The sequence below is a fragment of the Notechis scutatus genome, chromosome Z (genome assembly GCF_049901735.1).
Source record: "Notechis scutatus isolate UNSWTSFEM ecotype Mainland chromosome Z, rNotScu1.2, whole genome shotgun sequence".
Classification (NCBI taxonomy): domain Eukaryota; kingdom Metazoa; phylum Chordata; class Lepidosauria; order Squamata; family Elapidae; genus Notechis; species Notechis scutatus.
The window spans coordinates 106,316,254-106,329,204 of NC_142025.1; the positions used below are offsets into that span (position 1 = coordinate 106,316,254).

The following is a 12,951-nucleotide window of genomic DNA, read 5'->3' on the forward strand; positions in this document are numbered from 1 at the left end:
TATATATATATATATATATATATATATATATAGTCAAACTATGAATTCATCTAACTGTAGTTGAATAAAATCATAAGCATCATTTGCATCCAAAACATTTCTTTTTAATAATTTTAAATTTTCTGCAAAACAGACTTTTATATTTGAAATACAATATATATAAATACTTAGAATTTAGATACTTCATATCAAAGGATCTAATCTAAGAATCATATATCTGGGTGCAGCTCCTTTATGGTAATATTCTTAAGCCAATCATTGTCCACCGAGATATATTTTTTAAGATTCAAATGTGAAACGCTCTCTGAAATGTTCTGTTGAATAGATAAACCTGTCACTTTTGTCAGTCTTCCTGAATTTTTGTCCTAAAGTCACATAATCTCTCCCTATTGGACAAGATATTACCATTAATAGCAGACACATTCAGAGACACTCAGCTTGAGAAACTGTAGTCATAAGTCTAGCAGTAATACCTGTGGTAGTCTTTTCAAAGCCTCTTTCACTTCCTTGTTCCTCAAACTGTATATGAGGGGATTGACCATAGGAATGAGAATGGTATAGAATAGAGAGAAAAGTTTGGTTGAACCTCTTATTAGTGAGTCATCTGGCAGGAGGTAAACAATCATTAATGATCCATAGAAAATGGTGACAACAATTAGATGAGAAGAACAAGTGGAAAATGCCTTTTGCCTCCCAAATGTTGAAGGGATCCTCCAAATGGCCAAGATAATGAAAATATAAGATGCAATTGTCAACATAAATAAAGGAAATGTAAATACAGTACATAACAGAAAGGCTATTTCGATAAACAGTGAAGCATCACCACAAATTAACTTACTCAGAGGGACAAAATCACAATAAAAATGGTCAATATAATTGAAGCCACAATATGTTAACTGTGCCATCCATGTGACCACTATTGAGACAGAAAAACCACCACCTAACCAAGAGCCAATTGCTAAAGAGATACACGCCTCCTTATTCATACAGAAATGATAGTGTAGTGGTTGGCAAATTGCTAAATACCTATCATAAGACATCACAGAGAGAAGACATGTTTCTGTAGTCACCAGGAACCCAAATACATACAACTGAGTAAAACAACCAGAAAATGTTATATTTCTATTCCCTGTTATGAAGCTGAACAGCATTCTGGGCATGATGGTTGTGGTATAGCAGATCTCCAGACAGGATAGGTTTCCCAGGAAAAAATACATGGGGTTATGAAGATGTCTATCAGTCACTACCAAAATAACAAGGAGAAGATTCCCAGTCATGGTCATAAAATAAATGATAAGAAACAGTAAAAAAAATAGAATCTGTAGTTCAGACTGATCTCCAAATCCCAACAATATGAAGCCTGTGATGATGGTTTTGTTTTCCTAAAGGAAAAAGTTTTTATATAAATATTAAAAAGTATATCAAAATGCAAAATTGCAATGCACGCATGAGGAAAATTATTTACATTATTTACATAATCTTATATATACAGTATATACATTTCATCAGTTGGAGTTGAATAAGAAAATATGGATGTCTTTTTGACTCCTTGCACTGTGGACATATAGAACGATATTACCTGTATCTAAATTGTACAGCAATATGAAATATAGGAATATCTGTAAATATAATGCTAATATTACCATATCTAATCTTCCGGAAGCTATGGGTAATTTTATAATATTGTGGTCATATTGTTGACCTAAGTTTCTGAATTCTTACCAAATTCATTGATAAGGTAGTTCAATATGTATCTGAGCAACAAAGTTACCTGCTTCCTCAGAAATATGCAATATATCTAATTTGTTCATAGCTGATTGTTTTTTTCTCTAAAGAGAATTTTAGGCTCCTGAGCCAATATTCTTATGGGTATTCTTTTAATATGTCATAGGGATTTCTTGGCACATTTACTTATTCAATATTTCCATTTTCTTGGAAATATTTGGTAGGAAATGAATAATGAAATAAAGATAACTTCTTCCATTTGAGTTGATCTGTTATTTTCTTGAGAAGTAAAGAAATGTCACTACCTTTTCACATAAACATTGGAACAGCGCATTAAACAAAGTGACATTTTGGAAAGAATTTTAGAACCTTGTCTCTCTCTATGCCTAATTCCCTGACTCTCTCTTCTTCAAATATAAGATCTTATCTATATGTGATAACAGATATGTGACAAATTAATGATTGTTCTATTCATTAAAACAAAGGACACATATGGAGAGTGTATAAATATTCATCCTAGTGATTTGGAGATCATATACAATTAAGAAAATAAACAATTATTAAATGAAACCATAATAGAAAGTGGATATAATCAAGGACAATCATACTAAATTTTCATAAAGCTTGTATTAGGAGATTTGAATATATCTTCATATTCAATTTATTTTTCTACTTTCTACTTACTATCTTTGAAATGGATTGATGCAATGGGGTCTAGAACACATGAATAATAATTTCAAGGGCTTATCCAAAATTTCCAGATCAGTAATAACATATGTAATGAAATTTGATCTGTTTTTTATATCAGTATTATATTAATTGCTATTTTCTTCATATAAGAAATAAAACTACCATAACCTTATTAGGTAAAAATTACAATGCATAATGCATTTATTGGGAACTAACCGTTTGAAATCTATATCATTAACTTCCAAGTAGACATGTACAGAATTGCATTCAGAAATAAAGTTACATAGTAGCAAAGTATTTCTTGCAATTTGTTCTTGCAATTTGTTTCTGACACATGAGATTGTCATGTTTGAGTTTCTTTTATTAATCATTTTCTTTATTTGAAAATAGTGGAATATAGTTACATTGTTTTAATCTTGTTTTTATATATTTCTCTTTTTTGTATTTCAATTAAACTATCATAATTAAAATTGAAAAAAAAAATATAATAAAAAGAAAGCAAATATAGTTACATTGATTAAATAAGACTAAGATTATTTCTCTTTTCACTTTAATTAAAGCCACTTTTGTCTGGCTTGTTCTTTGCCATGTTGCCATTCTAACTAAATAGCTCAAGGACTAGAGGAGGAGGGAAGATAGGAAATAATTTAGATTATATTTATCCAGAAATGTTAAAAAAATTAAAAGGGTTAATACATTTTTAAGTACCATCAAAATTGCAAATCTTTTTGCATCCCTGGTATGAAATTTCCCAATTTCATTAAGGGTAGAAAAAGTCATTCTAGTGATATCAGTAGAAGAGGAAGACTGAGACATTCACTATTTTCCTCTTTCATTTCTAACCATAAAATTGTTAGATTGATCAAACAACCAGAACATATATTTTACTTCTAATATAGACATTTGCTACTGAATTTCAAAAGGTATTGAAAGCTAAGAAAAATATGCAAGGGATATGAATATGCTTTATTGCTTTATTGGCTGCACAAAGCTCATCCTTGAACAAAACAGGCAAACAATGTTTTTCTTGCCAAGTAGCTCATAAAAGCAAACCTAATGTTTTAAGCAAAACAATCATAGGCCTTTTGCAATGATTAACTCTATTTGCACAACTCACAAGTATCCAGAGTTGTATAGGCATCTTGACTTCCATTGACAGGGCCAGGAGTGGGATTCTACCATTTCGGACTGGTTCTATTGGAACCGGTTGTTATGATTCTGTGCAGTTCAGAGAAGTGGCAAATCATGCCCCTGGCTGACCCCTCCCTCCCCATCCAGTCAATCCTTATCATGCATGTGCAACATTGTGCAAATGCCCGACATCGTTGACTGCATTCTCCCCCACTCAGTCACTCCTTAAGGCATTTTTTTCCTTTTGACAATCAACTGTTTCGATGATCAGCTGTGCTGAGACCCCCCTCGATGTCTTACTGCTTCACCCAGGAAACTTTCCTGAGGCCCAGGAGGCAAAAAGGGGTGCTGCAAAAGGGGATGCTGAAGAAGAAGAAGAAGAAGAAGAAGAAGAAGAAGAAGAAGAAGAAGAAGAAGAAGAAGAAGAAGAAGAAGAAGAAGAAGAGGAGGAGGAGGAGGAGGAGGAGGAGGAGGAGGAGGAGGAGGAGGAGGAGGAGGAGGAGGAGGAGGAGGAGGAGGAGGAGGAGGAGGAGGAGGAGGCAGCCATGCCCACTCAGTCACATAGCCACTCCCACCTAGCCAACCCCACAGAACCGGTAGTAAAAATATTTGCATCCCATCCCTGGACAGGACATGGACTTTATGCAAAGATATATTTTTGTACTTGCCCTCCATGGGAAGGAGTAGCATACATCCTGGTGAAAGGAAAATTAATTAATTGATAGGTTGATTGATAGGTTTATGTATGACATATATTTGTTTACAATAGGATCGAGTAGCTGGGTATACTTGGTCTTTTTTCAAACACCATGAACTACTCTGAAAACTCATTATTTACATATACGATTGGAGGGAATCTAGGCAAGAAATTGTACCAAATCATGTGGGATAGATGTGGAACTCTGTCAAACTCTTCTATTTACATCAATATTATTTAAAAGTTTGAAATTCTGCTGGATCATATACTTCTTAAAACATCTCAAAAATTCATGTGGATTATCAAAATATTACAAATAAGCCCTCCTATGTTATGTTGCAATATTGATCTCCCCCCACCCCAAGATATGGCTGTTGAAGTTGTATACTTTACATCAGGGGTCCCCAACCGCCGGTCCGCGGACCGGTACCGGTCATGGAACAACCCTTACCGGGCCGCTGGTTGCTGGGCGCCGCCATCTTTTTGGTAAAAAGCGCTTCCGGGTAGAAAGCTCACCGGAAGCGCTATTTCGTCATAAAAGATGGCGGCGCCAGCGCTCGGTGAGCTTTTCCGGGTAGAAAGCCATTTCTACCCGAAAAAGCTCACCAGAGCGCTGGCGCCGCCATCTTTTATGAAACAGCTGCTCGGTGACGTCACCGAAGCGCCCGTTCGTCATAAAAGATGGCGGCGCCCAGTTGACGCCGATACCGGGCGCGGCGCCCAGCTGATGTCGGAACCGGGCCGCGGCGTCGAAAAGGTTGGGGATCCCTGCTTTACATGATCTTTTTATCCGACATAAGAATATGGATTTTTCACTTAGGAAGGAATTATTTAATGTTATAAAGCCTATTTTGGTCTCAAGAGTCAGATGATTTTTAAACCAATAATTAATGGTAAGAGGTCAACCCTAAACATTATAATTTATATATAAATCTGAGAGAATAAAAAAAAATGGCATAATACTAAGCATGGGTCTACCTGTTCTATTTCTAGCTTGATTAGGAAACTTATCTCATTATTTAATTAATGATTGGGATATCTTAACTAATAAGATACAAGTCTGTAACAAATAATAGACAAAAATAATAGAAAGAAGAGGCATGTTATAGTGTATTATTGTTTATCTCCTTTGAGGTGGATGTTTTTCTGAATGTACCTCTATATTGTAAGTGTGGAATCTCTGAATATATATAAAAAATTCACAACTATTATAAATTATTGGTGCTATGACCGTTTTGGGAAACTATTGTTGCTGGTGTTGAAAAAGTATACCTTCACTTAGTAATAAAGGAGAAACAAATTTGAACCTGAATGTCAGTCACATCAATCCCACTTAGCCTCTTCATTTTATCCATGCACTTATTTATTCCTTGTGGTGGTATGTATCTTACCTGGTTACTTATATATTTTTTTAAAAAAAACTTTTTCTAGGAAGAAGAAAAACTCAGCTTCTGCTTTCAGTGTTTGTCTGAATGATTTTGATTCTACCTGAAGTAAAGATGAGAGCTAATCTGAGAGCAAGAGAGAAAGGTGCAGTTTTCCTGATTAAACTCTGTTCTATACTTCCTATTCACGTGCACTACTTTTTGATGAACTTTTCTCTGTTGGATATTTGTTCCATCACGGCAGTTGTTCCCCAAATGCTGAGAAATTTAATGGAAGAAAAAAAGTCTGTAACCTTTCAAGTTTTCTTAACACAGCCATACTCATCTTCTTGGGCACTGATTTGCTGCTACTGGCTATAATGGTTATGGATCTCTCTGTGGCCATATGTCATCCTTTGCACTTTAAAATGCCTTGTGTTCATCTAGCAAAAATAGGCATGTGGGCGAAATGCATATTTAGATATCTGAAAATAATTCAAAGGGAGAAAAATATTACTTCAGGTTTAAAGTTTGAAGATTTCTATTAGCAATTAATATTTTGAAATGGGGGAGTAGAAAATCATAACAGATGCCCTACTTCCACTTTATATATGAAGTTCCACAGCATGTTGCAAGAGAGGAGGGGAGAGATATAGTAGACCAGAGTCACCTCCTTAACTAAAGTCTGGTCTAAATATTTTGAATCCTAGTCTAAATTTGTAAAACTGGAACAACTGTTTACATCAGTGGTCACCAACCAGTGGGCCAGGGACCACTAGTAGTCTGCGAGAAAATTTTGGTGGTCTGCAGAGAAATGTCACCCCCAAAGCACCCCCAAAGAAATTAATTCAGGCTGCATGGGAACACAAGGCTGCACCACCCACATGGCCTGCAGGAACACAAGGCTTGCATTGCTTGCATTGTAAACAACATGAGGTAGTGAGGGGAGCAGTGGTGGAATTCAATTTTTTTTACTACCAGTTCTGTGGGCATGGCTTATTTGGTGGGCGTGGCTTATGGTCATGTGAGTGGATGGGTGTGTCTTAGTGGTCATGTGACTGGGTGTGCGTGCTTGGTGGTCATGTGACCGGGTGGGCGTGGCCAACTCAATGTCACTCACATCAAGGGGTGCCTCACCTGGCCCCTCCCCTCCCAGCCATTCCTTGTCACCCAGCCTCAACTTATCTATAGTTCTGTAAAAATGTTGTTCACCTGTTTTTACTTTATTATCTGCATACTATAGATGTACTTTCATGGACCACTGAAAGGAGGAAGTGGCTCACATGCTTTACTCAAGAGTGTGATGGGCAACAGGCTTTTAAGGGGCTGCCACAAAGAAAGGGGGACAATGTATTTTCCAAAGACGCGGAATGCAAACAAGAAGCAGTGGATGGAAACTGAACAGAGAGAAGCAACCTAAAACTAAGGAGAAACTTCCTGACAGTGAGAACAATTAACCAGTGGAACTGCCTGTCTCCAGAAGTTCTGGGTGCTCAATCACTGGAAGGTTTAAGAAAAGACTGGACAGCCATTTCTCTGAAATGGTATAGGATTCACCCCAAGGTCCCTTCTAAGTATTATTCTGACACCTTTCCCAGGATTTCTACTCAGAGTTTGGCATCCTCAGTTTTCTTGCCTGAGCCGGGGGTTGGACTAGAAGACCTCCAAGGTCCCTTTCAACTCTTGTTAAACACATGTGTATTTTATGCTCTGGACTATTGACATTGAATGCATGTAAGCCCTGAAAAATATGTGGTAGCCCTGGGCAAAAGAAAGGCAGAAAAATCACTCTAGGTGTAGGGATTGTAAAATATTAACACATGATAAATAATGGAACAATTAAAAATAATAGCACAGAGTTTTATCTCTCTCTTCCTATTTTTTTCTTTCTTTCTTTCTTTCTTTCTTTCTTTCTTTCTTTCTTTCTTTCTTTCTTTCTTTCTTTCTTTCTTCTTTTTTTCTTTCTTTCTTTCTTTCTTTCTTTCTTTCTTTCTTTCTTTCTTTCTTTCTTTCTTTCTTTCTTTCTTTCTTTCTTTTTTCTTTCTTTGTCTCTCTCATACAAACACACACACAAACACAGAGCATTTAACAGACAAGCATTTTGGAAACAGCTCCTTTAAATTTCTCCAATGCTTGAGTGGATTCTTTTACTTGCAAAAGTGCTCCAAGGCTCAATTCACCCCCGCCTCCTCTGTCAGACCGCATTCCTTCTCACTCCAGCACTTTAACTCACAGGGGAAAGTGATACTTACAGTGTCCATGGGGAATTCTTGGAGAAGTTTTTAAAAGACCTGCTTCCAAAATGCATTTCTTTTACATTGCAAAAGTGCTCCAAGGCTCGATTCACCCCCTCTGTCAGACCCCACTCTTTCTCACTCCAGACACTTTACTCACACAGGGAAAGTGATACTTGCAGCGTCCATGCATTTCTTCCTTTTCCCTGGGGAGAAAGAGGACATGGGAAACGGAAAGCTAGGAGAGCGATCGCAAGTGAATGACCAGGCGACTGGGTTGGGGCGTGGCCAGACAGAAATTGCCACCGGTTCGGCAACCCATGCCAAATAACCGCTACCGGTTCGCCTGAATAGGTGCGAACCAGTTGAATAGCACCTCTAGAGGGGAGTGGGGAAAGGACAGAGGCAGGGAACTTGCTGCACTCACCCCACGCACCTGGCCTGGCCACTGGGCTGCTTCTTTCCGCTTCTTTCTTCTTCTGCTTTTGGCTGCACACAAGCACAGCAGTAGGCTAGCCCCAAATTTAAAACTGAAACAACTGTAAAAGTCTGACTCACAGACGAACACAATACAGAAGCCTGCTGATGGCAGATGAGATTCTGCCAAAACGTTGCTACAACTTTAAAAGCACAACTATAATGACGTGGGAAAATACCCAAACAAAGCTGAATACCATACATGTAAGTACCATAAAAAACTTTATATATATATATATATATATATATATATATATATATATATATATATATATGGCATTCAGCTTTGTTCGGGTATTTTCCCACGTCATTGTAGTTGTGCTTTTAAAGTTAACAACTTCGGCAGAATCTCATCTGCCATCATCAGGCTTCTGTGAATACTCCGACCAAAGCTGAACGCCATACATGTAAGTACCCACAAAAATATATATATATATACACACACACACACACACACACACACACACACACACACACACACACACATATATATATATATATATATATATATATATATATATATATATATATATATATATATATATATGGCATTCAGCTTTGTTCGGTATTTTCCCACGTCATTGTAGTTGTGCTTTTAAAGTTGTAGCAACGTTTGACAGAATATCATCTGCCATCATCAGGCTTCTGTGGGAAAATACCCGACCAAAGCTGAACGCCATACATGTAAGTACCCACAAAAACTTAAGAAAACACACACACACACACACACACACACACACACACATATATATATATATATATATATATATATATATATATATATATATATATATATATATATATGTGTGTGTGTGTGTGTGTGTGTGTGTGTGTGTGTGTGTGTGTGTGTATGTATATGTATATTATTCAGCTTTGGTCGGGTATTTTCCCACGTCATTATAGTTGTGCTTTTAAAGTTGTAGCAACATTGTAGCAACATTGTAAAGTTGTAGCAATATATATATACACATATAACAAAATGTATGGAAACTGAAATGTATGCTGATATTGAAGCATTGAAAAAAAATGAAAATTGTATTATAAAATGAGGAAAATTGTTCAATAAAACATAAAAAATCTTATTAGTCTCATTCAATATGGAAATTGAGAAAGCAAGTATTCAAAAACAATCAAGAATGTTCTAGTAATGAATAAGGTAAGGTAAGACTGGGGAGGCTGATGATCCAATCCACACCAAAATAAAAAAATATGTTGGTGGCTTTGTATTTTCAGTGTATTCCTATCAGCATAAATAACCTTTCAAGGTTATTCTGTTAGGAATAAATTGAAATGTTATCCACCTGTGGTATAAAAAGTGGTATATAAATATAGGGAAAGAAATGAAAAAGGCAGTATATTTGAGAATGAAAAGTTTGGGGAGAGAAAAGGTTCCATTAGTGACAATGAATCATAATGGGTGAATATATTTTCAACATTTATACTCCAAAAAATGTGTCATCTTAATCCAAATCTTTTTCAGTGCTCTTTTAACTTCCTGATTTCTCAGTGTATAAATAAGTGGGTTCAAAACAGGGGTGATTGCACTGTACATAAGAGTCAGTATCATGTCTCGCTGAGATGAGGTACCCACTGTAGGAATCATGTAATTAAGCAACACAGGGACATAAAGTAAAGCCACCACAGACAGGTGAGATCCACAAGTGGAGAAAGGTTTCTGCCACCCACTTTGGGACTGCATTTTGAAGAGGAGGAAAATAATAATGTAGAGATAGGAGAAGACTGTTATAAGAAAAGGCCCAATTGCAATGCAGCTGGTCACAGTATTGAGAAGCATAAGGCTGAGTTCTGCGCTACCACAAGCCAGTTTTAACAATGGTTTTGTATCACATACAAAATGTTCAATGTGATTTGGTCCACAAAAAGGTAGATGAGCAGTCACTACTGCATGCATCAAAGCATGAAGAAATCCAGTGGACAGGGAAGCTGTTGCCATCAGGATGCAAATCTCTTTCCTCATGATGATGGTATAATGCAAAGGTTTGCATATAGCGACATAGCGGTCATAGGCCATGACACCAAGAAGAATAGCTTCACTGCTGCCTAAGAAGTAGAAGAAGAACAGTTGGATCATGCAGTTATTGAATGAAATGATCTGCAGTTCTGACAGAAAGCCAGAGAGCATATTTGGTACTGTTGTTGAGGCGTGGAAGATATCAAGGCAGGAAAGATTTCCAAGGAAAAAGTACATGGGGCTGTGAAGGCTTTGTTCAGTTAATACTACAATAAAAATAGCTCCATTCCCAAGTAAAGTTGCCAAATACAACATCAAAAAGATTACAAAGAGTATATTCTTAAGTTCCATGACTTTGTTCAAGCCTAATAAGATGAATTCACTAACTTCTGTTTCGTTTTCCATCACTAAAAAGAAAGCAGAAGGTGATACTAGTAGATAGAAATAATAGTTCACTTTTACAAAAAATACCTTTGCAAGTCAAACATAATAAATGTAACTAATAAGATACAAGTTTGTAACAAATAACAGATAAAATGAAAAATGATGAAGCATTGAATTTTTTTATACATTAGGACCATTTGTGTTTCTTAATCAGAATAAACCTATCCAATGTAGCATGTCATTATAGTGTAATATTCTTTGTCATCTCTGAAAAGGATGGTTTTCTGAATGTATCTTTATATTGTAACTATCTCTAACTATATATCCCAAAATTGGATAAAGCATTTTTTTTGTTTTTAAATTCACAACAACTACTATAACTTATTGTTGCCATTGTCCTTTCTGAGAAAATATTGTTCATGGTGTTGAACAGGTACTCCTTCAGTTAATAATAAAGGAGAAACAAATTTGTACCTGAATTTCAAATCAATCCTATTTAGCCTCTTTATTTGATCCATGCACTTATTCATTCCTTTCTGGGTAATCAATGATATGTATCTTCTCTGGTTACTTGTATGTTTTAAAGATTTTTTCTGGGTTAGTTTATTGCCATTGGATGTAAGGATTACATTTATTTATGTTATTTATTTATTTATATATATTAAATGTTTAAATTTGTATGCCACCTATCTTGCCTACAGACCACTGTAGGCAGTTGACAGCATTTATAATTTCAGACAATTATCAAAACATTCAAAGCTAGTAGAAAGTGCATTTTAAAAGATACCACTCAGGTCATATATCATACAATACTTTTATACTTACTCTTTTGCCAAGAAATTATATATATCAAGTGTGAAGTAATATTAAGTTCATAAAACATGCTGGAGTAAGGTAAAACGGGATTGTATAATTTAGAATTGATCCATGTTGGGTATTCTGATATAAAATGATTATCTTGTGTGAATTTGATCATTTGTCTTCTTTCTTTTGGGGTTTGTATTATTAGTAATTGTATTCTTTCATAAGACTACTTCTATGAGGATCTTTATTAAATAGGCAGAAAAATATTTAAAACTAATATAGAAAACAGTAAAATAAGGAACTGTATTAAGGATATGTGAAAATTTATTCAGTTCAGAAAAAGGCAGGCAAGTAATTCAGGAAACATTACATTTGCTTCAATGGAGGAAAGTTTGAAAATGAGGGAATTGTGGAAACTGATACAATGTTCAGCTTGATAACAGAAAAAGTGAGATACTTACTGCAGAACTTTTGAAGACTTCCTGCCACCGCAAAGGAAAAATAACTTTGCAAATAATAGTTTTTGTGCAGAGCTCTGGTTCTCAAAAGTCAAAATTAACTGAGATGGTGAAATTAGGAGAAGGTATTTAAATAATAGCATTACTAATTTTCTTTGGGTAGGTTTGCTCATTGTGTTTCTTGACTTCCTGAAACTGTGGAACTGAGGACTCAGACAAATACAAAATATAAGTATTATTATATTGGCTCTTTATCTGATTTTAGATTTAGCTAATCAGATGAAAACAGCTGGCTTTTCCAAGCAAAAACCAAAACAAAATAAAATAGTTGTTCTTTGTACTTCTTCTGAATGGTTTCAATTCTAGCTAGAGAAAAGATGAGAGCTAACATCATAACAAGAGAGAAAGGTGGAGTTTTCCTTCTTATTTTATAAAAAAAATCATTGAAAATAATTTGCCTATTGATCTGATAATAAAGAGAATGGACTAAGATGAATTCATAGGTTCTGGCAATATTTATTTCTATATAATTATTGGCATCATTCCCCATTGTTTTTCTAAGATCAGCAATCAATGTGGCAGATATGAAGGTTAAAGAAGATGTTTGAATAATCTTAATCTGTAAAAATGATTGAATTAGTTTTAATATTTTTATTTGCTGTAGTTACTAGAAATACCATATACAAAAGACTGTAGGAGGGACAATTGATGACACCAAAGCTTTTTTTTTCCAAACTGGACTCCTTTTCCCAACTAAATATGCTCACCAAATACATTTTAATGCATGTGACTATATTTTTGAGTATTGTTTCCTGCAATTAGTTGTTCCACTCCATCCCATCTATCTTGATTTTGGTATAGTATTAAGTTTGAGCAAACATTGAGCCAAATTGAAATACAATATTGAAAGCAAATCACATACACTTTATTTTGTACCACAGATATTCCAAGATCCTATGGCTTTCATTAAATGGTGACAGCATTGCACATCATGCCACAAGTTCTGGGATATTTT

At 35.4% G+C, this 12,951-nt stretch overlaps 2 protein-coding genes across 2 annotated transcripts; both read right to left on the reverse strand.

Annotated features, from left to right (window-relative positions):
• Window positions 1–452: 452 nt before the first annotated feature.
• LOC113431255 (olfactory receptor 10A7-like) lies at window positions 453–1,485 on the reverse strand. The gene has a single exon (XM_026693595.2). It carries the CDS (start codon window positions 1,281–1,283, stop codon window positions 453–455), a length of 831 nt encoding a protein of 276 aa, XP_026549380.2. The 5' UTR covers window positions 1,284–1,485.
• Window positions 1,486–9,805: 8,320 nt separating this feature from the next.
• On the reverse strand, window positions 9,806–10,695 carry LOC113428968 (olfactory receptor 12D1-like). The gene is given in 2 exon segments (XM_026691492.2): window positions 9,806–9,886; window positions 9,889–10,695. Coding segments are annotated over 2 exon segments (888 nt in total).
• Window positions 10,696–12,951: the final 2,256 nt, after the last annotated feature.